The 25,581-nt window shown below is 45.8% G+C and overlaps 5 protein-coding genes across 5 annotated transcripts; 3 read left to right on the forward strand and 2 right to left on the reverse strand.

The window, feature by feature from the left end:
* Window positions 1-4,669: 4,669 nt before the first annotated feature.
* On the reverse strand, window positions 4,670-7,768 carry F5Y00DRAFT_18167 (uncharacterized protein). The gene is made up of 4 exons (XM_048005016.1): window positions 6,736-7,768; window positions 6,398-6,670; window positions 5,534-6,343; window positions 4,670-5,438 (listed from the first exon to the last, which is right to left on the reverse strand). The coding sequence occupies exons 1-4, from the start codon at window positions 7,395-7,397 to the stop codon at window positions 4,745-4,747; spliced, it is 2,439 nt and encodes an 812-aa protein (XP_047867180.1). The 5' UTR covers window positions 7,398-7,768; the 3' UTR covers window positions 4,670-4,744.
* A 4,022-nt stretch (window positions 7,769-11,790) lies between these two features.
* Window positions 11,791-12,566, reverse strand: F5Y00DRAFT_259789 (cytochrome b5; the record flags this gene model as incomplete). Its single annotated transcript, XM_048010935.1, has 4 exons — window positions 11,791-11,972; window positions 12,190-12,247; window positions 12,307-12,341; window positions 12,476-12,566. The coding sequence occupies 4 exons, from the start codon at window positions 12,564-12,566 to the stop codon at window positions 11,791-11,793; spliced, it is 366 nt and encodes a 121-aa protein (XP_047867181.1).
* An 873-nt stretch (window positions 12,567-13,439) lies between these two features.
* F5Y00DRAFT_230752 (TPR domain-containing protein) lies at window positions 13,440-15,946 on the forward strand. The gene is made up of 4 exons (XM_048006941.1): window positions 13,440-13,966; window positions 14,033-14,712; window positions 14,784-14,891; window positions 14,992-15,946. Exons 1-4 carry the CDS (start codon window positions 13,614-13,616, stop codon window positions 15,378-15,380), a joined length of 1,530 nt encoding a protein of 509 aa, XP_047867182.1. The 5' UTR covers window positions 13,440-13,613; the 3' UTR covers window positions 15,381-15,946.
* Window positions 15,947-19,034: 3,088 nt separating this feature from the next.
* On the forward strand, window positions 19,035-20,020 carry F5Y00DRAFT_18228 (uncharacterized protein). Its single transcript, XM_048005020.1, has 3 exons — window positions 19,035-19,387; window positions 19,441-19,596; window positions 19,665-20,020. Exons 1-3 carry the CDS (start codon window positions 19,259-19,261, stop codon window positions 19,956-19,958), a joined length of 579 nt encoding a protein of 192 aa, XP_047867183.1. The 5' UTR covers window positions 19,035-19,258; the 3' UTR covers window positions 19,959-20,020.
* A 1,661-nt stretch (window positions 20,021-21,681) lies between these two features.
* F5Y00DRAFT_230764 (uncharacterized protein) lies at window positions 21,682-22,984 on the forward strand. Its single transcript, XM_048006942.1, has 3 exons — window positions 21,682-21,966; window positions 22,031-22,706; window positions 22,783-22,984. The coding sequence occupies exons 1-2, from the start codon at window positions 21,763-21,765 to the stop codon at window positions 22,238-22,240; spliced, it is 414 nt and encodes a 137-aa protein (XP_047867184.1). The 5' UTR covers window positions 21,682-21,762; the 3' UTR covers window positions 22,241-22,706; window positions 22,783-22,984.
* The last annotated feature ends 2,597 nt before the right edge of the window (window positions 22,985-25,581 follow it).

Here is a 25,581-nt window from a genome sequence, read left to right on the forward strand (position 1 = left end):
AGCCCCCACCCCTCCTTCTTCCGTCAAGCCCTGTGTAGCGGCCTTCCAGATTGGGACCAACGAAGAAGAAGCTGAAGCTGTGAAAGCAAGCGCCGGCGGCTACAATAGACAGGGTTGCCAATAAGAGTGTTGGTTGAGCGAGACATAGGTACTCAGCCAGCTGGATGATCACCACCTCAAGTTATATCCAGGTAGATACCTACCTAGGTAAGCATGCCAACGATAGTAGTGTCATACGAAGTCACTATCTATTGGAGCTGTCCGTCTGCTTGTATTATATTACGGTGGTCTTGCGTCTGAATATCGTTTAGTTGCTTAGATAGACGTGTGTACAATACCTAACGTATGAGGCACAGATGACAAATACCACATTCGTTTAAGGGGAATTATAGTTGTTAGGATGTGAGGTAAGAATGGAATATGAGATATGATGGTAACCTCACTACGGCAGTACGGGTAATCGAACAGGCCTAACAGGCCTAAAAATTGTCGGGGACAAAAGTGGTAGGTGCGTCACCGAATGTGTCTAGGTACCTAAAATTGGGGGCGGAATCTCAGCGGGCTCCATAAAAAGAAGGCAGCCAGACAGGGCATACATAATAGGTACCTACACTGTGTGGTGTATACGGCATGACCCTACAGGTGCTCATGTACACATTAGGTACATTTCTATTTCTATATACCTACCCGGATATAGAATTAAGCTAGTAGATTGGGGTAGATAGTTACATCATATATGGCGAGCATATACATATGAAGATACCTACTCCAACAAGGCGGCGGCCGATAGCTGACATTGACGTGGTGCCTTCTTTTTTTTTTTTGTACAAACCATCTTTAATTATTCTTTTCTTTTTTCTTTTTCTCCCTTCCTGCAAGTGCCGGGGACACCTGCAAGTAAGATCGTAGATGGTGTTATAACGTAACCCATTTCACATGCGGACACATGGACTTGTTGATTTCTAGGCGCCCAATTGATTATTCTAGCGGACACCTCAATGACTATCTATCTCACTTACCGAAGAGAGCCGCATACTTGATGGCATGGTTGATGGTCCATGTACACGTGTAGGGCCCCAACAGCGACCCAAGGGCTAACTAGGACTGCCAACGTTCCGAACTCATGTATGCTGCGTGGTTGCTGTATGGTTAAGATAGATAGATGGTTGTCCTTGGATTTACGGATCCCGGCGCGACGGACAGACAAGGACCTGTCGCTCGGAAGGATTTGAGCGACCACGAAACATGGATGAATCCATTCTCATGTAGACCTTTCTTCTTGTGGGGGGTTTTTTTTCCTTTTTTTTCTTTCTTTCTTTCTTTCTTTCGGGCACTGCCAGCCCAGACCGGCCAACGGGACTAGGTATGTAGGTAATTTGAAAGGATGGTCGGAAGACTAGATGACTGGACGACCTGATATTGTCTCGTCCAGTTATATCTCTAGTTTCTAGAACATTACACCTACAACGGGCCGGTGCTGAGAACCTAAAGAGCTGAGCCTCCATCATGCGTAGACGAGATGTCTCAGAAGTCGAGGTTTAGTTTCCTTGGCTGTTATGTAGACCAAGGTTGTTAGCAATTCCTCCTACCTTAAGCGCGCGCATTATACGTTACACATGTAGCCGGTGGCTGATCTTGACCTACGCCGGTTTTCCTAGGTATTAATCTAGATAATACCGCCGGGCGAGAAGAGCAGATAACTTGTTTTATATTGGGAATAATAAGACTAACAGTTAAGCTTCACTTCCTGTAACTAAGCAAAGGAGGTATCATTGCAAGCAGGGTTCATGGCATCTTTTGCAATCCGCCTCCCAACATAATCTCGGGTATGAAGTATATAACAAAAATAGATCCAATACTAGCAGATTTGCACTTTAACCCTTACCTCCTTACCTAACATTTAACAAAGCAAAATGGGAAGCATGTGAACGTAACACTCATTACACGAACCACCACGGCGGCTAAGGGTTTCTGTTGGGACGTAAAAGTACATATTACCCCTGACGCTTTGCTGCCTATGATCCGCAATCCCAAGTTTTCAATACCTGCAGGACGACGGCATCCCGATCCTCATTACAGGTACAAATTAAGCGGGTTCGGATGGCACATAGATGTGCTCTCGGCAATGCTATCCCGTAGTACCTAGTCGTAAGGCGAATAACGGTAGAAATGTCAGCTCCCATAACCTGTCCGTCCCTTTATCTTACTAGGAAAGTACATAATATTTAGCTACTTGTAGACAAAAGGATGGTCACACGCGGCATACCTCGCCGGCAAGAATGATAACTAGCCCTTTTTGATTCTGACAGGTCACTAGCTATTGTCAAAGAGCCAACCCAACTAAAAAGATTATTCGTAACTTCATCATTCATTGACCCACGGAAGATCCTGGCTTGCCGAACCCGGCTTACAAGACTATTCTTTTTTGCAAAGGTCAGAAGCTCGCATGTCAGTAGCAGAATCCTTCCCAGGGCCGACTTCTTCGGATGGTCGTCGAATCGTCCTACAAAAAATTATCGATGCCCCTGAAGAGAGGTACCTACTCCACAACATTTGGAAACTTCAGCACTGCAAAATTTTCTTAGTATTGCAATAATACGGACTCGACATTGTCCAGGATGGGTAGCATCAGAAATTTTAGCGGTTTGAGGTAAACTAATGCCCAGTGCTACGACATCAAATATCCCATTACATTTTGGGTCTGACAAAGCATCCCCATCCATCATTGACCTCAAAGACAGGGTAAAATGCGGTAGAGTACCTTAGATTCGTCTCGACAAGGATGGATTTAACGTTCGTACTGCATTATAATTTGCTGGTTTCCTATCCGGGTCGCCGGTGTTGCTCTGCTGATGCTAGACTTAAATGATTACACCCCCCCTGGATATTAAATTAGGTGATGGCTGATCTAGGTCTTTGGAAATATGACTAAGTGAGCTCTGACATCAAAGGTCCCCCCTGATGCCCTTACGGGAAATACGTACCTAGCTAGAGGTTGGGCCTAATCGATTATCTTGTCATGAGAAATGGCTTGTGGAATTCTGTAAACTTGAAGGAAGCCCAGAGGCAAGCAGTCTAATGCCAACTTCAGGAAGGCAAATCTCATCGTAAATCCGCCCTAGAGATCAAAGAGTTACTCCAACTGCATCCTTTCTAATCCAAATCGCGTTTATGTTTTTTATAAGGTGTCCCGAGTAGCGAACTAACGGTTCCCCCCTTATCTTCGAGCTTTTTGTTTGAGTTAATATTACCCATCTCCAGTACCATAAATCTATTCGGGACGTCCGACCCCTTCTATCGACCGAACCACGAAGCCCAATACCCTTAGAAGCCTAATCGACACGTGTCAGTGACAACGGAGACCCCGATCATCTGCCGAAGTAGACCAAATAAATCCTCGCACGCCTATTTCGTATTAGACCGGCATCGACGATCGGCCAACCGATGACAGGAATACCTAGGTATTGCGCAGATCAAACTATCCCTAGATAGGAGTTTTCTTTCGATTACTCTCCTCGGGACGAACACTCTGCTTTACTCGCCACTTCCCGAACCAGAACGGTATGTTACGTCTAGAAAGGAAGAGTCTAGGAATCCGGTAGCTTATTCTTGGCTCTATCAATACCGAGAGCACTACGCGCCCATTTAGAATACACGATCCAAACTACACAAACTCTAGCGATGGTAAATCTACGAAGTAATATTAGTTTATGCTTTTCGTCTCTTATCCCCCATGGCTCTGCCCCCACCTCCAATTTTACAATTTCATCATAATAATGACGGCCACGACCAGGCATTTGGTTTTCTTTAGCGGATTCATCCTCTCGATACTTGTAAGCCAGAGGTACGTAATGCCGTACGCAAGTCAGCTCTATGGGGTAAATGAAGTATCTGACGTAATGTGCTTAAAAGGTTTACCTACCTATCTATGGTAATATCAGGTCAGTCTAGTGGCATAGAACCACAAGTTTTATAATATGCTGCATGTGTGTTAGAATTCCAGGTGAGATATCCAGAACAAAGTGTTACGGTTCGTACGGGATCTTGAACAGCCGTATCAAGGGCTACTGAAGAGCGAGAGTATCGCGTAAGTGATGTAGTAGGGGCAACGAAGTTATTTCCATGCTTCTTATTCCAGCTCGTAACAATATGAATTAGGTAAATACAAGTATATGGATCTAGTGATAGGAAATACATATGTCAAGACAATCGCAATATAGTAGACCTAAGGATGTGTCGGGATTTATACCCGTTGATGGTTGTCATACACAGAATGAGTGTCTAGGGTAGGTAGACCAAGGGATAGATAGTATTGAACTAGTAACGCCTGGCATTCTATCCTCTTACGAGGGCGCGCAGTGCCACTTATATAGTAGATAGACCCCTGTAGCTACCCCTAACCCATATACTCTGACAGGATGCTACGTATCACATGGAAGTGGTGGCGTTTTGCATGAGCCCTCTATGCTGTAAATATATTATGAATAAAATGTTAATCGGTTCTAAGGGTATTATGCCGTCCACTTTAACTCCTTTCCTACATGTATCCAAGCGAAATGACCGAAACCGTCCGTTTACCCAGGACAGCTCATGACCAGACGACAATATTACAACTCGTAACAAAGTCTGCATCATGAGTCACAATTCTCGCATAACTTGTGTTGACAATTATAGTTAGTACACTGCCTGCTTATCACAGACATAGCATCACCACATTCACACTACAAATGCATTAGACCACTAGTTATAGGGATGAGGGGGCATCACATACACAAATGACTATGGTTATTTCCTCCACTATTTCGGCACGCTTGGAAGCCACTGCTTCCAACTCAAGACCTCTTTTTCTCTTTTGATTTGTAACTCGAGCGTGTGGTTTCTCAACTCCGTTGCTATTATGCATACTGGGACTGTTGGATGAAGAAACAGGTCCCGGAGATGTGATGCTGGTATCTTCTAAATCATTGGATCGCGGCTTGGTAGGTCCAGAACAAGGGGGGTCTTCATCTTTCCAGTCGCCAATGTCTTTTTTCACCCGGTTGTTGCGACCTTGAAAATGGTCGTCGATGTGGTTAAACCGTTCGGTCCAAGCTTCTATACCCTCTTTCGTGATTTTAATTATCTCCCGGCAGAAACCACACCAAAAACGGATCTCATGATTTCGTCCTACGCGGCATGTCTCAAGCTTGCGGTCCAGAAGGTCCTGCTCTATGATGCGATGCTGCACACTAAGATGTTGTTTGAATAACTCTCGTCGTGGGAAGCTCCTCCCACAGGACTCGGAAGACCTGTCTGCCTGTTTTTCGTCACATATCCAGTGCTCCAACATAAGGTGCTGGCTATTCTCATGACGCTTCCAGTCGTTCTTGCTGCCAAACTTCTTACTGCAGCCCGGATACGTACAGCCATATGGCTTCAAATGTCGCTTTTCGTGCTTTCTATAATATGATTAGTCTCTATATAGAGTTTAAAGGAAAGGGAGGCAAGGCAAACGTTTCAGGAGACATAAAGGGAAAACAAGGATATCTCTTACTTCAGTTCACATCGCCGACCAAATTGTTTTGGGCATTGAGAACAAGCGTGAGCCTGCTGGGAGATAGTATCGTTGGTCGACTCTGGCTTGGTCATCTCTGCTTCTTGGGGATCTTCCTTCTTGTATCCAAGCCTTTTAAGCATGCCCTTATTTTGGAGCTGCTCAAGAAGCTTTGATACAAATTCAGGGTTATTGAGATCTGGGGTTAGCAGTTCATGATCCTTAGGTTCAGGAGACGCATGAACTTTCTCGCTATCTTTTATTAGTTTTTCTGGTTGTATGTTAGACTCCAGGCTTCTAAGGGATAGCCCGCTAGGACGATCCCGAGACTCGTCGAGCCTATCTGCCTGACTGTGGTTTGCAGAACCCACGTCATTGGCTAATTTAGGATCTGGGATTTCAGAATGAAAGCCGGGCGCGTCTTCTTTCAACTGCCCTATGTTTGTGGACTCGGGACTGCCTAGAGAAGGACTAGGCCGGGGAGAAGGCTGCTTGGATGCTTCTGTTTGATGATTAAATGGAGTATCCTCACTTTCCAAGTGCAGTTCTTGTACGGCAGTGCTATTAGATACGTCCAAGCGGCTCTCACTAGGCTTAATCACTAGGGGCGGTTCATCTATTTGAATTTGACTTGGTCCTTCCACTGGGTTCGTGTCGGTACCTGATAAGTCGATAATTGGGCTCCGGGGTAATTTCCAATTATCAGAGGCATCATTGTTACCCCCATCAGGGAATATGTTTAACCTATCGAACTCAGTAGCAGTGCTATTACGAGCTACGTCTGAACTGTCCTTGGTTGGAGCTTCTGGCCTAATAAAGTAATTAGAGACCCTCCTTAGTGTTTTGGGGTTAGTGTTTCTATACCTGTACTTATACTGATCTAATTCTTCGTCTTTTATCGAACCCTTTTGGTGGACACGTTTCATGTGTGCCCGAAAATTGTCAGCCCGAGGCCAAATCTTATGCTTATTAAAGCAAGGGCCAACTTGGCATCGATAACGGTCACCATCAGCGTGCTCATTCGGATGTAGACTTCTTTTGTGTCTATCAAGATCGTTGGGCGTACTGAAGCCTTCACTACGAGTACAACCCTTCACAGTACATTTGAAAGGCTTATCATGCCTTTGTCTGTGCTTCCTAGTGATATCATTTCAGTGAAAGTTCTCCGGGGATAATAATCAAATTTAAGTGCTAAGCCTTACTTGAATTCAGACTTCGTCTTTAATAATTTGTGGCACGTTTCGCAGATCTTACTCCCCTCGGGGTTGACTTGGCCGGCAATGGCCGGTTGGGGGGAGGTCGATGGTAGCTGAGACTGGGACCAAGGAGTCTCTGGATTGACTCTAGACGTCGTATCCTGGGTAAAAGATGGAAAGCTCAGTTCACCTAGTGACTCTGGGTTCCGATCAATAGACTCGTCACAGACAGAGCCATTGGCAACGCTATGCTTAGCCACATAGCTCCCACCATATCCGGAATCGGAAGGTATCCCTCCTGGCGGGACTGTATCGCATTCAGACGGACTCTCCCGATATTGGCCATAGAGCATAAGTTGAGTGTTTCGCAGGTGGCCTAAGACAGATGAGTTTCCAATATCACCCTGAGGAGATGTCAAACCAGGAGGCGTCCAAGGGCCATCATTCCTATGGTACCATAAAGCCAGACGATTCCCAATTTGTCCGGGCCTATAAGAGTCGGCTTGATGCCGACCAGTGGGAAATAATATATTCCTATCCATATGTCCCAAGGCAGTAAGATCCTGATGATGGCCAAAATTAAGTGCCGCCATCGTAGCAGGTTGGGCATGTCCTTCCATTGGAGTGTCCGAAGATCCAGGAGAAGTTAAGGCTAACTGGTCCGCCATCTTGGGGGTATATAATATGAGCACTTCTCAAATCGGTAAATGCCCTATGTAGAAGAATACACAAATAAAAGGCACTAAGAAAATGAGACGGTGGAAGTTGGATCAGCACACGAGCGTCAAGTCCTTCAAGGTAATGGCGCATATGCCGATCCGGAGTCAAAGCCTGCGGCCTAAAGAATAAGCTCCAAAGGGACGTAAGGGTGGTTGACGAGCTAGTTAAAATTGGCGACAGGAAATATATCCTCTATGTGTTTTCACGATGAGTATGGCCTATCTCCAAAACTGTGAGCATGCGGCCGGGCGGGAGTTTTGCGCTCCTCAGCAGTGTGCGCGCAAATAGCATATAACGGTACCGTGAAAATATGTACTATAAATGGCTAACTAACAGGGAATATAACGATTTTAGACTCGGCTGAGCAGGATCCTGGATTTATATTCCTATGGCCTCTAGGAGTTCAGTAGGAGCCAAAGCCGTTGCGCTGAACCGTAGCTTATCAAGCCAAACGTCCCGAGGATTTGATGGCGTGGGGATGAGATTAAATTCAATTCGGATATCGAAGAAAATAGGGCCAAATGTCCCAAGCGGGAAAGAGAAAGGCGTTGCGAAGGCGCGTAAACCCTTTGTCGATGGATGCGCCCGACACTTTAACTCAATAAGCGGGAGATAGAGATAAATGCATGACCAACGAAAGAATCATGACTGCAGGACTGATGGGAAGAATGGGGGATTGATAGAAGGAGAATGAAAAGGTGGCGGGAAGTAGGTATTATGAAGTGCAAGGCAACCATAATGTCAGGTCCTGACCGAAATCTATGGTACCGACCCGAAGAGGAACATGTAACAAAAGTGAGGCGGACAATTGCGTACTATGAATTATTGCCTTGTAGACACACACTAGATAACCTACGTCAGCGTACCTATTACACGGTTTGCAATGATAGTATAGTACTAATCTGTCCACTTAATTCTGCTTATTACGCAAGTACTTGCCTATCAATGTACAGCCACTCCAGGTGCTTCCATTGTCCTTGCCTAAACTTTAAAGACCTTCAGTCCAGGGCTACACGTAGGTAGGTAGGTACCTCTAGGTAGGTAATTTTCGGTGTACACACGGGCATTAATAATTGGTGAGATGCGTGGTGTGGCACGTATGTATGGGGTCAGCCTCCTCCGAACCCGAACACTGTGGCTAATGCTAGCAGGACTTAGCTATCCCACTTAGATCATCATATCGACGTAATGAGTAAGGTATGTAAATATCGCAAACGAGACTGGACTTATATACAACTACCTAATGTAGAATACATATACAATATTAAGATTTTAAAATTCAAGCGCTACGTCAATCTGCAGCTTATCGTCATAAAACTATACTCTTAAAGGGACTAACTACACCTACGAAACCAAACCCAGGCAGCCAGGGTTTTGAATAGTTACTTACCTACATACCTACCTAGGTAGGTATGGATCGGTTATACATAGGTATTTTGTTCATCAACGTTCACCACTAATAATAACTATTTCTTCATAGTAAAATTATATAGCGTTTGGTCTTTTCAAAGCGGATCATTGCAGCAACGGCTAGGAGTCAGAAACAGGTACCTAGTCTCGTCCCACAAAGGCTGTCAATTATCCGACCCATCTTCGATCATACATACTCACATACATACATACTAGATAGTTCTGATTCCGTGGTTCCCCGGCAGAACTAATTGGAGCTAGATGTCGTTGGTTCCCGAGATCGTAATCTCGGTAGCGATCCGCTGCCGTACTTGAACGTACGTAAATGGAATTCAGGATACTCATCCCCCTCACAACAAACCGTAGATTAGATGCCAAGAGATGGTGGTTTGTTTGCTACAGTCTAACGTCGGGCCGCGCCGTAGGGGCCAACATTAGCGCCATGTATCCATGAAAGGTGCCATCTAAAAGAAGCCTCGAGGCTTGATTCGTAGTGTAACATCAAGTATCCCGAGCAATCCACCCGGCTACAATGCAGCCACTAGCCGTTTGCCAGGTTGTAGGGTTTCCGGATATTGTCATAACTGACGGTAGCAGACATCTCGAAGCCCAGATCCTGAGATGGTCGGTTAGAGATGCACCTATCGAACTCTCTAGGGGAGGGTGGGGGAAGGTTCCATACTCTCAAAGTTTCTGATAGGGATTTCTGTTAACCTCGATTTTCAGCTTTTACGATTGAATAGAGTAGAGGCTAACATTAACTGCCGCCAGTTATCTCTTATTATTACGTAGTGTGGGGAGACTATGCGGCTCCCGGTTAGAACGTAGGAGCCGACCTACCTTCTAGATGCAAGCCATGTCTACCACATAATCTTGCTTTGACATTGACATGTCGATCGTACAACGAAGAGAAAAATGACAGATCAGAGTTGGCGGTACTCGATAAGAAATAACAATAAGGTCTATGTGGACAACCTATATGGCTAATGCGAGTTTCCTCCTGTGGAGGCAAGCTGCGTGAAATTCGGGCAGCTCAGATCTCGTCGTCGTCGCAATTAGAAGAGAGAACTCCTCAGAGGCTAGCATGATGTGTTTGCCCCTCGTCCTTAGGTTACTAAAATGGTTGGATATCTTTTGGAAGGGAGCAAACATAGCCCCTATAAAAGAAGACCGGCGTCTCGTAAGGTGAGACTATAAGATCGACTCGCCTTTTTTTTCGCTCGCTTGAAATTACTACGATAGTCTATATTACTTCATAATCCAAGGTATGAAAGAAATGCTTCGTTTGCAAACCTGCTAATCTAATTCTTTATATCTTCAGTCCTATCTATTCATAGCCAAATCCAACGCAAGTGAGCACATGCCATCCTAAGAGTATTTGTTTTAACCCAGCTAATAACACCATGGTGGCTAACCTTCAGAATCTATTTCTTAGCTGCAGACATGTGCGACTACGATGAATTCTTATTCGAATGCAACCACTCTGTCTGCCGGTTGAAGTCTTACTGCCATTTTGCGCGTAACGACCCGAATCATATATGTCTCGGAGTAAAGAAGCTTCGAGATTCATGGCTTCAGGAGGGGCAGCTCTGCGATGAATGTATCAGAAGCGGCTTACGCTTCGTGGATGGCAGGATATGGGCCCCTTCGCAACGAGCACGGTAAAATATACGCAAACGGGAGCCATATGGCCCGAGTTACGCACGACATACTACGCATCTAGCTAGACGTCGGGGAGTCTTTGTACAACGCTACGGGGATAACGAGAAATGACTACCACGGTCTAGAACGCGGGATAGCTGCTCACATGCAGCCCCGAGGAGTGTTATTTGGATTACTTGAGTAGAGGATGCAGTGAGTCAGGAAGTTTTGTATGCTGCTTACTACCCGTTACGAACTTTGGCGAAGTGTTTCGAAAGGAGGGACAGACATGCAAAGACAACTGTCTGTGAGACGTTTCTGTATAATTGGGAGCGTTCTTGCGAATTTGTTGCCCATTTAAATTTTTAGAAGCTCCTCTAAATATCACAATGCGTTAGTATCCCAAGACTTCGTAACCTTCGAATACCGGGCGTCATATTCCAAGTAGGACGTAACCATATTATCCAACCAAAATGTCTACAGCTACTACCTAGCGAACTATAATCTGCTGTGTCCTTTCACCACGCGAACGGTAGCGAAGCAATCTGAATTCAACTGGTAGGTAGTCTCAATATTTGAAAATTACTGGCAACACTATGCGAGCAAGACACATATCTCTATACTAGTACCTATTCGGCTGACTACTAAGAAGACTTCTCCTCACAGAGTTACAGATATTCCCTTGAAGTAAACCCTTGTATCAACTGTAAACTTTCTTCTCTTTTCAGCATGTGAACCGCGTAACTATCGTAATCGTGTATCAGATTCTCCTTATGGAGGACCGAAAGCAACCTGCCTAGTAACCATTACCTTATCTAGGAGAATGCGTGAATCAAATAGCATAATGTCATAGGGCTAACCCCTACTAGGAGTAGATTATTTTCGTCTATACAAATGTATTAATTAAACAATTAATTTGGAAGGACTGCCTTGTAGTTCCATGGCGCGGGAAGTTCGGAAACTTACACTTACCGGTTCCCTCTGTCTGATTTCTTTGAAATAGGGATCGAGAACTGCTGGAGGATAGGGCCGTTGGATTTGCACGGAGAGCCGTATCTGCCCCCCCACCATTCCCTCTAGTAACGTTTTCGTGCGACAAGGCGCAAGTTTTGCACTTAAGAATTGAGAACGTATCTTAAGCCTTATGGACAAAATTACGAGCGAATACCCCAGTTGTATGTCAGGTAACAAGGACCGGAACTCTCATATTCCCCGAGGAAGTTCTCGCAAGCCATTCTATTGCTAACTATATGCTAGATCTCCCCAGGAAATCTTACCCATTCCGACAACCTACTCAAGGTTCGTTGCGCCTTGAACAACACCAACAACATTATATCGTTTTGAGAAGAAGGTATTCCAGTCGTTAAGAGTTTGCTTTTCCTTTTCATCCAAGTCCTGCCATTCCGGCTTTACGTCCTCGGGTTTTACTGACGTTTTTGCCAACGCACGAGACGCATCCTTTCCGGCGAAGACTGAACTAGTTAGCAAACATGCTACCCCTTATCGTGCTATACAAGTCGCTTGATAAAGCTGCAGCTCAACGTGGGACATAGGCGCCGGTTGACACTTAGTAGGCAGCAAACAAGAAAAACCAACTTGTTACAATAGCATTGGAATTCTAAGCGACGGAGTCATGCTGTGCGGCACGGCTCTGGCATTATGGATATGGAATGAGATACTTTCACATACCGTGGTAAGAGCCCCCCTCTCGATATGCCTTATTTCCACTAACATCGTAAACTGTGCCCTAATAATCTCATGTGAGAAGATGTAAATGAATGTTTTATAAAGAATGAATGTGCATACCTTAATAGCCACATACGCCTTCTGCCCCTCGGTGCCTAAACTGGAGTGTTAGCGCCGTGTTCTCTATCCCCGATAATTGATAGCTATTGTGGGATAGTTCCCCGAGTTGCGGATAAAAATGACTCGGCATAGTCGTCTAAATAGAGATGCTGTATAGATGGCAACCCACCGTCTGCTTTCGCTAGTTCTTCGACAGAGATAGGATCGTCCTTAGGAGGATCTAGGTTTACGGGAACCTTGGGTTCAAACTTGCCCGCCATTATTTCTTGATAGATGAAATGGCTCTCAAAGCTACGATAAGGGTAATATGTAATATTATAGTGAGGATTTATAGTGAAATGGATTGATGGTGTAAGGGCAATAATTACATGCCAGCCGTCATACTTTTTGGCAAGAACAAGACTGACGAATGTGACGAATGCGACGGATGCAACGAGGAGCCGATGTTGAAGTTGGCCAATGCGCGCATATGGAAACGCTTGCAGCCGAGGCAGTTGTACTGTGTACTTCTCATGTGTACTTCTCATATCGTGACCAATTGGGGTTAATTAATTGGGAAGACCCTGAACAGCCAGCCTCTCTCGAAAATTAATGGCGCGGTCTTGGCATATAAACCTCTCTTAAATAATCAACAATTATACTAGCAAAACAAAATCAAATATAATAATAATATATATTATTTTATTTGCAAGAAGTTATTTTATCTACCTATCATTTTTATTATTTTATTACTATAAAAATGCGGCGAAAGATTAAGTGTTTTTGTAATAAAATGTATAAAATTATAACATTTATACTTACTATATTTATAATTTTACCAATTTTAAAGATAGAAAGTTTTGAAAAAGAGATTTCTAAAGATAAATGGTAAAAGATTTATATAACCTTTTCTTCTAAATTTTTACGATTTTTTAATGTGGTTATTTTAAATATAATACGTGGTGTTGAATCTGAGGGAGAATGCTAAGACTGCGCCATTAATTTTCGAGAGAGGCTGACAGCCTAGTAATTAGCCGGCAGTCAGCTGGTAATTTACGTCATCGGCCAGGTGCTGTAGAAGGAGGCTCCAGTCAAGAAAATTACGTTACTACTACACATTTTTTCGGTATTTTGTACATAATCTTAAAAAAAAAGGTAGCATACAACTAAATAAACGTCATTAAGATATTGAAGATATTGAACTACCATTTAAATGGCAACGTCATCTAGTGCCTGATATTTGCGAGACTTAAGACCTAGATTGGAATAAACATTTCATCCAACTATTCAGCGTCTATAGCGACGGAACACTGCGATCGTCGTTCATCATGTTATCTGCTGCGCGCACTCCCGTGATAATATCTTCTCGCAGATACTTCCTCCATGCTCGATCTTTTCACCAGAGGCGCATTGAAGGGACTACCTTGTTCCCGATACAATTACAACAAGCCGGTGTATCGCCCTCGGGGCCCGTTCTAATTCGCAGTTTTCAGCAATGCCGACGCCAGTCCTCTTCGCATGAACCGAATCGCCAGATTCCGCCTCTACCGCCGTCGAAGCTTCTCCTTCGCGCTCTAAGGCAGGGTCTAAGTTTTCGTCCCTTATTCAGCGCATTTAGGGGCCAGAGCCTTCGTACCTTGTTTCGCCAAAGCCCAGAAGAACTTGTTATCGCTATTCTTTTGTAAGGGCCTCTCTAATATAACATCGATTTGGATATCGTTTACTAATGCGACGGGCCTGTGTCAAGGCTATGCGGTGTGGCCGGCATATCAGTCTACGTGGCTTACGCATATTTCAATTACTTCCAATCCAAGCAGTTCACTCGATTCCCGCCGCAGATCGCAAAGTCTCTTCGCCGCGCATTATATTATAGCAACTATGCGCCGGACCCGGAATTAGCCCTCAAGTACTATAAACGCGCCTTGGAGCAATGTTCGCAAGCTGGCCTCGATCCGTTCTCCGACGAAGTTATGGGAGTCAAAATACAACTTGCCGCCTGGTTTGAAAAGATTGGTAGTTATAGGAATGCTATTAATGTGTTGGAGTCTCTTGCTAGAGACTGTAAAAAATGGGTTGAAGTAATGGAGAAAAGCGTCCGAGATGGACAAGTTGATAAGTCAGGGAAGCTGGTTGGTTCTCCGAGTCCTCAACCCCCTACACAAGAGGATGCCGAGGCCGAAACGGATACGAAGCCGGAGAATCTATGGGGCAAGCGGACAAGGATCCTGGGGAAATTAGTTGGAATCAGTGTTAAGCTTGGAGAACTTTATTCCGACGAACATGTTCTTCAAGGCGACTCCGCTGGCCAACACTTAGTCTGGGCCGTTGAGACTGTTTTAAAGGAATTACAGAGGCGCCAGGTTGAAGGTGTGAAGGAGGGCGAAGGTGATTGGATGACCCCGGAGCAAATCGGGGGTGCGCTCGAAGGTATGGATAGTCTTCATCGCGTTTTCGAACCATCTTTTTACGATGTGTAAGGCACCGCTGACCAAAACTAGCGTTAGGAAATCATTACGAGTCCAAGTCCCAACACTACCTCTCAGCACCGCTCTTCCTGCAGGCAGTATCACTTTCGCCCCGGAATAGCTGCCACACCGCCGTTCTAAGTAAGTCCAAACATGGCATATACTACGTTGTCCTTCTTTCACTTCCCTTCACTCCTATCAGCAAGTATTGGTTTCGGGCTGACTAAAGATCTCGCAAAAGTGAACAACCTGGCCATTTCTTTAGCACAGCAACCCATCGACACACCAACAAATACCAAACAGGCCTCTCAGGGTAGCGAATCCAATGTGACTGCTCGTCCCACACGGTCTACACTCTTAGCCAGTGCCCGCGCTTGGGCTCAGCAAGCTCAAGAAACAGCGCAGAAAGTACAGGGCGAAGATAGAACTGAAGAGTGCGACGAAGCTTGTGCCGTAGCACTTTGCAATCTTGGAGATATCGCGGCGATGACTGGAGATACCGAGGAAGCTAGGCGTAAGTTTGAGGAGAGTCTAAGTTTGAGCAAGAGAATTGCGTTTGACCCAGGTGTCGCGCAAGCCCAGGAGGGCCTTCAGCGCTTATCTAAGGCGACCCCGAACAGATCTACGTAGTCTAATACCTCGCCACTTAACGGAATTCTCAGTTCCTTGAGGCCAGGATTCTCAGGCAGCGAGGGTAACAAAGCTACCTAAAGGAATATGTTGCAGCAGATGCTGTCTATGGGGGTTGTACGCATAGCCAAATTAGGCATAGGATTTTCTACCGGGCAAGTATGGTGTAACGGGATATTGTGTTTTTATAGCATGGTTGGAACGAGGTTGATGGTAAAGAGGGTAAAAGGGTTCCCAAAGCACCTCGGGGCCGAATGCTTTCGTAAAAGTAGCAGCATTATCGTGACGAAAGTCGTAGTGAGTGAGTACAATCCACTCACGTAATTGTAGAAGATCTACTATATAGGCTATCCCCGTATATACCAGTATATAGTTGCGGCGGCCGCTAAGGCACGGACATAGATTCAAACCCGATGTTCGGATTCTTTATGCGTGTTAGATGACATCACTTTTCAATATCTAAGAGTGAGGTCGGCTACAGCTACGGCACAGGACGGAAGCGGAATTAACGAAGGACTCGGAACTCGGGTGACATAAGTTCACATATATGCCGCTCTTGACATCGGATTTCGGTATAGTAACCCGACTAGCTTTGAATAGTAGTGTTATAGTCATATCGTTGTGGGAATACAGCTTAAACGTATTGCTTCCATGAACCTAGCACGTATGTGTCTGCCGGTTTCCTTTCAGCTGAGTCCAGATTTGCGGAATTAACGCTTGTAGACGGAGCCGGATACATATTGTTCTAGATAGATTCCACGTTCCAGAATCGTTCAACTATACACGTTGGTACCGTGGATCAGTTCGCGATGCCGTTTCCGCGACTAGCAATAGGGCCGCGGGGAACGGCGGAGTGCATAGCCGCTCATCTATTAGGACCCCTGGACCAGACCGTACAGCTAGGTAAACAACAGATGTTACCTACCAACCGGTATGATTGGACTCGCTAGTCCGCTATGTCAGTCATGGGCATCATCAACTCGCTTCCACCTGCGCATCTTCAGGCCAAGCAAGCTAAATTCTTTTTATAAATTCTTTTTTCTGATTACATAGTAACTATTTGGAAGAGAACTACTCGTCTCGTCATGTATACAACCTTAATCTGACATACATGGACATACATGATGCTTAAAGTTATTACTCGATAAATTCGCCGTTCAAGTTGTTTGATGTAAGTGGCCAATCTTTAGGGGGGAGCCAAACCAACGGCATCATCTCTTTATTCTTCCCCCACCTAAGAAATCTGCACATCCTAAACATCTTGGCAGGGTCGAGCGTGAAGTACGCTAAAGAACAGCTCTAGATGTCTATCCCATAGCCTCTTATGTGCATGCGAGCCATTTTACAACATATCAACTATCAGATCAGTTGGTAAAACCCACAGCCAAGTCTATAGTGTCTTCATAGATCCCATTGGCTGTGTGGACGATGCTGGCGGCAATGCGAAGACGGTCCTCCATGGGTCGGTCAATTTAGCCAAGCAGACGTATTCATAGGTGTCCCTGGACAATGATATATCTCGGGGATATACTTTTGCGCGTCATTAGATGTTGCTGGGATTGAATTTTCAAGGGTCAACCGGCGATTTCTATGCTAACTACCTTACCTACATAATATCCCTCTCGGTGTTCACCGCTACCGCCTACAGCTCAACGAGGACCGAGGTGTTCGTCCGTAGCTCGGTAAGAAAATGATATCTCCGACTATGACTACCAGGCACCGCCTTTAAGAACTTAGCCGCATAGACCATGGTAGCGCCAGGCACAATGCATGCCTTTTTTCTTTTTTTCTTTTTTTCACACTTCCACGGCCCCCCTAATCTAGAATCTCACTACCCCGGAAAAGCCAGAAGTGGATATCTGGCAGCCTCGGCAACTTGGCAAGTAACGAAAGCAGAACTCCTCGGCTTCTTGGGGCAAACATGGGCACGTCAGTTCCAGCAGCATCTGAGGTAAGACTCGGGAATAGTCAACTTTAGGAAGCGGAGGACGTCTAGGCCGTTTTTATAAGTCGTCTCTATTTTTACTCAAGGCTTAGTCAATCAGTCAATTACCGCAAGAAAGCATCGACCCCCCTTCCCCCCGTCCCCCTGTCCCCCAAACCCCAACCCAGCTTAGCCTAGCGCCGTCGAATAGGGGGTAGCTGTCGATCTCTACAAGCATGTTTGTATGCCAAGAGATCGACGAGCATACCCTTGTCCCTTGGGATGATGATATTCTGGAACTCGGGACGGGGCTTCTTATCGTCTGATCGTTCAATGCAGACACCCAGACGCCTACACTAGGCGGGGAATTGAGATTAATAACTTGGCATATAGCTTAGGTGCTTACAACGGAGCGGCATGATATTGCTTACATTCTACTTCTAGAGACAATCTTGGTTTTATTCCGAGATAGAAAATACTATGATACTTTGTAGGTTCGATTAAACCCCAGATTTACGATTGAGGGTCTAATCACTCCGCGAGGCTTATATATAGCCCGCACTCATTTGCGATTCCAAGTAGGTACACCGTACCACTCTTTGGTCTAGATTTAGAGTGTGGGGAAATAGTAGAATGATAAAACAAGAGTACATACATATTAATTTATACAAGACGTGTTGATCTAGGTATGTAGGTCATCAGGATATTGCCAGCAGATCAATATCCGTACCATAGACATCTTATAGATCCTGACAACATTCGCAACTTCTATAGCCTCACTGACGGGTCGGGTCTCGTCCCGTAGTTCTAACAGAGGGGATGCGGTTTTCCAATGCATTAGATTTTCGTAAGAGATCAGTCACGACCCATCGGTAGTTGAAATATATCTGGATTAGATCCTAACGGCAAACGGCAAACGGCAAACGGCTACTTACTCCCTCCGCATCGTTTTTTCGATGAGACGAATGCTTCGCGATGTAATACGACGGGGCTGAGCGGCAAAGACATATTTCAATGTGTGTCCGACAACAACTCGAGATCCGACGGAAAAGTAGAATCGATTGCGGATGTTCCGCAGACCCAACAATGCGGGCAGGATTTTGCGATCATGCGTCACAAATCGGATACTTGCCTACGTCAAAAGACGATATTAATGTCTACGTCAAAAAGTTACATTTACCCTAACAGGGCACCTGAAAAACAACCCGCGGGAAGATGGCCAGGGGTGAAGGCGAACTTATTCTGCAGTTTGCTCGGGTTTTACTCCGACAGGGGGGAGAGAGAGAGAGAGAGAAGATAATGCAAGCATATAATACAAGAACAAGAATATAATACAAGCCATACAACTCGAGCTGACTTTACTCTCTTATGTAAGTAAGCTTGCTTCCCGAGTTTCCTACCTCCGAACAGGACCTATCCTCCTCCGAACACCCCACTCGCAGAACGCCGGCTTTCGGATTCTCTCCTATTGCCTTGGGGGTAACCCCCAGTTTCTAATGTACTGAACATACAGTAGCGTGGAGAGTCTCCCCCGTATGCGGTTAGACGGCTGCTCTGCCTGCACGTTCAGGGGTGGTGAGGTACTTGTGAATACATGCCAAATCAAAGTGGTCCTTTGCAGCGAATGTATCAGTGTATGTAAGTTGACGGCGCCGCGCCTCGCCTACTGGGACTCTGCACATTGTCAGACAGGGTAAGACTTGACCTAGCTGATCGTTTACGCATGACGCATGCCTAACTCTCCCAGCTCCAAGGAATATACAAGCAGGATATATCCTCGACGCCATCTCCTTGCCCCCGTGTAAGTCAAATCTCCACCCTCCCCAAGATACCCTCCCCAAGATATCAACTCTTAGAGACTCGAATCTTCAGCTCGCTACTTCTTCCATTTGGAACCGACTGTGATAACGAGAATATTAGCAGAGAAGAGGAACGCCCTCTACCTACAATAGAAATGGATGAAATCGATACCACCGGTCTCGCATCTCCCTCTAAATCGATGGCGTATATATACAGCGATACAGATCTGTACCTTGATTCTACGAATACCTCTTCGACAACATCTAGCCCGACGGAATCACCGGTATGCAGCTCACATGCGAGCTCGTCGTAGTTGCTAGCTAATCATAACGTTAGTATAATTTTACCTTCCAAGGGATCTATCCCAGTTCCGAGAATGCAGACGGGTCAGGAGAAACAACCCAGCCAGACTCACAACAACCTCCTTCTAAGCCCGCGGCAAAGAGGAAGCGCGAGAACAGATACAAAAACGCACCGCCCTCTGTCCTATCTGTAAGCTGAGAAGGTTCATTCCGGGTGCTGTGACTATGAATCGAGTCACTAAGAGTTATCCATCACAGCGTCGAAGAGCTCAGAATCGCGCATCCCAAAGAGCCTACCGAGAGAGGAAGGACCAGCGTATCAAGGACCTCGAAATCTTGCTCGGCGAAGCCCAGAAAAGAAACGATGTCCTCGGCCTCGCCTACTCCAACTTACAAGCAGAGTATATCAGGCTCAAGCGCGAACGCGAACGCGATCAAGAAGCAGCTGCGAGATACACACAGACTGCCCTGGTATACGATCCAACCATAGACGCGACTTCGAACGATATGGATTTATTCCTCTACAGCGGTCCATCAGGTTACTCCATGTAAAACAGCGGGCCAACCAGTATTTCAGACGGACTAGATGCTTCCTATGGTCTTTTACGTTCGGGTATTCACAAGGACGGCACACACCTTGGCATGATCGATCTATGTTTCCGATTCTGGGATGTTTTACCCCGGAGAGCGTCGCAAGCAACCGCTGCTGTGATATTTCAGTGGCGCAGATACAACAACAACAAACATCGGTGCCCGACCGAATTTGATGACGTGGCCGCTGGCTGGCGCCACCACCGCATACTGTCGGCATGAACTGGATGGGTTCGAATTCTAATGCGTCCGCATTTGTACTTAACCCCATACCCTCATCCTAATATAGGGATTTGAAGGGGGGGAAACCCCTGCCATATGCTTCGCCCCGTGAAATCAGGCCAGAGCGATCGCTAGATAAACACCCAAAGAGTAAGACTCTACCTATACGTTTAGTTCTGATCTTATATAATAGCAAGCGAATGAATAGGCTAGGTACTTGTTACCAGGTTGTCTAAGGGGAGGGTGTGCTGGGCCTCCCCGTTGTACGGACATATCTTTTTTGAATAGAGTTTTTTTCGGTTCAACACAAGGTTATGTTATGGTACTCCTTGATATTGGCATACTATTTTGTGGTCGTTGCTTCGATTCGATGATAGCGCGGGAGAGATGTTATAGCGTTAGGTGATCTTTGAAGGTGTACCGGTCGCTGACAAGTCGTCAGCAAAGCAGCTCTCCTATTATGACTGTATCTTCAGCCGGCACTATCATTGAATTCGATTTTCCGTGTTCTACATTAGGTAGTTTGAAGCGGTCAACCTAAGGCTGATAAGGTTTACCCCATTGTGCTGTGGGTGGTGAAGTCAAGTTAGCTGATGGATGCCACACCGTTGAAGGTTAAACAAGAGGTAATGCCCTTTGGATTTCAGGTCGAGGCTATAGCACAACTAGGGAGGCTCGAAAGAGAATTAATGGAAGGAAAGCACTTACCGTTTGAGATGATGGACTTAAAAACCATGTTTTACGCCCATTGGTGCCACTGATAAGTCACTATTTGTACGCTGGTTATGTGATAGTACGGCGGTTGTTTTACGTGTCTTGCCCCCACGGCTGCGCTTAACGAGGCTTTATACATAAACAACCACGGAAAGTACCTAGCCTTACGCAATATATCACTCTCCTATGTATACTTGGTGGCTCGTACCAAAGCCTCGGGTCCCATTTACACACTAGTTAATTAATATGATATGACTCTCCAGGGGGAATATTCATATGTATTAATGTGTTGATTCGTAGGCATCAGCCTGCTTAATTTAGCCAGACTCATAACCATTGTAATCGACTTACGCGAGTAGTCACCTTGGGATTATAATCGCATTCAGCCGATAGATCCCTCGAGGAAAAAAAGATTTAACAGGGAAGGGCGCCGGTAAAATGTAAAATTGGGATATACCCCTATACAGAAGCGCTAGGTATACGATATAGCCACATTTGCCTATTCTAGGTCTTGGCCATTACGATATGTATATCAAGCTTGCCACGTCCCATAATAAAATAGGGTGTTGGAATTTCATGGGAATCTTGAATAGTTCTTCTTTAGCTTCGAGCGATGGCAACGCCGGGGTTTCAAAATGAATTTAAGGATATTACTCGTGGATCTGACCTCTTACTGCGATGGGAGGCAAACGCGACCGACTACCCCCTTGTACTCTACTCCAGACTCATCAATCAGACGAGCGAATTTGGGGCGAATTCGTTACAAGTCAACATCACGAGTAAGGAATTTACGTAAGAGGCGTATATACGAAGAGGTATCTTACGTGTTATGATAGTTGAACTTAATACCACTTCGTTTCTCTGGGAGAGCATTCCATACCCACTCCCGTATCTCGAGACTGCGAAATACGAGGTAGAGGTGTGGCCTCAAAACCAAGTAAAATCGAAGGTTTCAGCACCGGCTATCGCATCGTCGCCCTACTTCACTATTGCCAAATCGGATGGGGAAGAAACCGTGGATGGTCCGGTATATGTGAGGATTCGTCATCTTTGACTATGTCGTCCATAATCTCTATAGACGTTAATAGAAGATATAGCCCTTCAACGGAACGACGATACTCCCATCAAGGCCCACCAACCAACCAACCTCCAATAATGGAGTCAATAACAACACCGCAATTGCTGCTGGGCTTCTCGTACCAGTTTTCGTCATACTTGCTGTCTTAGGATTCGTATGGATGCAACGACGACAGAAGAAAATCATCGAACAGAAGAGGAAACAGAGGGAAGAACTCTACATCGATTAGATGTAAGGTTTAGGTATATTAATACGGCGAGGGGCAGCTTCTTGGCAAGGCTTATCCTTTAACGCAACTAAGAGACGCGGGTCGGTCAACCTACGGATAGTCCGGCAACTGTTGATAACTTAATAAATCCCGCCGTTGCTCCCGAGAATCAATACGGGGAGTTACGCGGTCGAGTGTCTAACCTAGTCTCCGAGGATAGTTGGAGGAGGTTGAACCAATTGGAACTGAGACAACCAACAGCATTTACCAATTCCATAACGACAGAGGAAAAGGGGTATTCAATGGAATAAGAATAAGATAAAATGTACTTGCTACGGTAGAGTTCGATTTTAGACTCGGTTGAAGAGATATGATGTATGGAAATATATCTAGGGTCCTCCGCATCGGGTGCATTCACCACCATTGGTTGTATATAATGAAGGGTTGAAGAGACGTTATGATGGTGGGTACTGGGTACTGGCTACCTCCTATCGATGCGATGTCAGCCTCTACTCCATAGTAGGTAAAATAATCCGAGGGATTCTTCGTGTCTTTTGATCCTACTTGAAGTATATATATAGCATTAATTAATGATAATTCATCAACTTTAATTACGTTGTTTAATTTGTAACTGCTGGTAGGTATTTACCTGAAGGACGGTATTGGAAGTGGAAGAGTTAACAGATCATTACCACAACGAGTCAAAACAGGATGCAAGGAATATGATCGACAGCGGAACTGACATCGACCCGCTAGAGAGAGAGATCTTGATCAAGGGGCTGATCATGACATTGAAATAGTTAGAAGCATCGCCAGTATCTGCCAAGAATAACGTTAGCCGATTGGGTCTTGACCCCTGGAATAGCATCTGGTTGAAGGGCGGCTTCATATGCCGTTTTCACCAACCAGATCAGACGAAATGAGATGGGGGTGGTCCACCTGAAAACCAAGTCGTTTCATAGGTACACAGCCACGAATCAATTAACGTGGGGATCGCTTGAACTTCAGACGAGTGGGCTTTTTCACCCATCTCATACCTGCAATAAGCCAAGTACGTATTTCTTCACGTATGTTCCTCCTGCATAGGAATCAGTAACACTGGCCAGGATTTTACTAAAAAAAGATGGCACAGCTGCATCTAGCATCATGAAGAGAGGCACTCTCATGAATGCGCACTCAAGTGAGAAATACATGGGCATTTTCTGCCTTTCGTTAGTCCAGGAACCTGGATTCTTAGCGACAGCGTCTGCTCGCCCGTTGACAGCCGCGAACCGAACAAAGCCAAGCCGGCCTAATGTCGACTTCTGGCACCGGCCGTTCGTTAAAACTTGCCATCCATCCAGGCCTATCACAGTCCAGAATCCACCAAGAATCGGACCCTTCCCAAGAGTGGAAGTTGGTTTCCGTACTACATAAACATAGTTTGAAGTAGAGCGGGATGCTACCCAATGGCAACGTCGTCCTTTCATCGAAACATGAGCCCACCATGATACTAGGAAGCTTACTTACCTACGTACACTATGCGCAGGCGCGGTAGTAGCGCCGCTTGTCTGCAGCGTCCAAGGGAGAAGTCCACAGCCATTGGATGTCGACGAACCTCATGTTTCAATCCAGGGGCTCCTGTCCGTCGATTTTTCTTAAATATGTCTGAACCGCTGTGTTGGGCATGGGATGTCTTCCCATTCCCTTTCTCTTACTCCCTGGAGCATTCAGCTCTTGACGCAAGATACGTCATTCTTTTCGGTTCTTTCTAGTCATTCTTTATATACATATATACTATAGCCATAGCAATGGCTCCATCACTCCTTAAAACCGTCGGCGCTGCTGCTGTTGTCCTAGCTGCCAATGCTGGCGCTACCCAGTCGTACCAAGTTTCTGAAGTTTATAATTCGACTAATTTCTTTGATAAGTTCAACTTTTTCAGCGTAAGTGTTTAATGTTTAAGTAAACAACTTGTCTGTCGCTCGAATCACCTAACTTTCTCCTTAGGAAACTGACCCCAACGGCGGTTACGTCCAGTACCAAACCCAGGCCAATGCGCAGGAGCTTGGCTTGGTGAAGACCCAGGATGGTGAGGTATACGTTGGTGTAGATTCTGCTGGTAGCTACCAAGCTACAGGTGGTGGGCGAAAGAGTGTTAGGTTGGAAAGTAAAAACGTTTACAACAAGGGTTTAATCATTGCCGAATTTACTCACCTCCCTAAGCCCGTCTGTGGTTCATGGCCCGCATTCGTAAGTCCCCTTATGCTAATAGCGTTACACTATGCCCTCGAGCTTTCGTACAAGCCTTAAATCTTTCTCTTTGCTTGGAATTAATTGTATATCCTTGCATATAGAGCCAGCTAACCTGAATTATTAGTGGTTCTTCGGTGACCCGTGGCCAACCAAGGGTGAGATTGATCTCTATGAGAACTGGAACGATCTCAACTTCAACCGCCATACCTCCCATGTCGATAGTCCCGATGTCGTCGGGGACTGCACACTTGTTGCAAGTGACATGACAGCGACGATCGACTCCCCCAACTGCTACGACCACGCTGAAGGACAAGCCGAATTCCAAGGCTGTTCCGCTTCCGAGGTCTCTTCTACCTTCGGGTCTCCCTCCGGAGGTATATTCGCGTTGCAATGGACGGATGATTTCCTTAAGATCTGGGATTGGACCCGCGACGGTGCCCCCGAAGATATTTCAAGCGGTCAGCCGGCTCCCAGTTCTACATGGGGCCAGCCATCTTATGTGATCAGCAAGTGTAACGTCGACAAGGCCTTCAAGGATATGAAGATGGTTTTGAACGTTAACTTCTGCGGTGTTGCTGGTCAGACTGCCCAGTGGGATACTAGCTGCAAGGCTTCGACTGGATTTGACAGCTGCACCGAGTATGTCGCCGCGAAGGGCGGAGACTTCGAATCTTCCAATTTCAAGGTAAAGGATATCAAGGTCTACGAGCTTAAGGAGGGCCAAGTCCAAGTTTCAACCTCGTCAACGGCATCCAGCACGTCTAGCGCATCTACCGCGTCTAGCTCTGCTTCGACCGCCTCAGCTGTCTCCACTACCGCCTCGGCGTCGACCCAGTCCGCTAGCTCTGGCGCATCCGTAACGACGACTTCCTCTGCCTCGCAAAGCACCGCTACATCGACCGCTTCTGAAGACGACGATTCTTGCACTGATGAGAACGGAGAAACCCCGAGCTCGTCTGTCGTCTCGTCCACCGTGAGCGTGTCGGCCACTACTACCGAGTCTTCAAGCAGCTCTGCCACCACCGACGAGCTGACCACTTCAACCATTTATTCAACTGATATTCACACCGTTACATCATGTGCATCAACAGTGACTAACTGCCCCGCGGGCGGTTACGTCACTACCA

This window comes from Daldinia vernicosa, assembly GCF_022497035.1.
Source record: "Daldinia vernicosa strain CBS 139.73 unplaced genomic scaffold F5Y00scaffold_11, whole genome shotgun sequence".
Taxonomy (NCBI): domain Eukaryota; kingdom Fungi; phylum Ascomycota; class Sordariomycetes; order Xylariales; family Hypoxylaceae; genus Daldinia; species Daldinia vernicosa.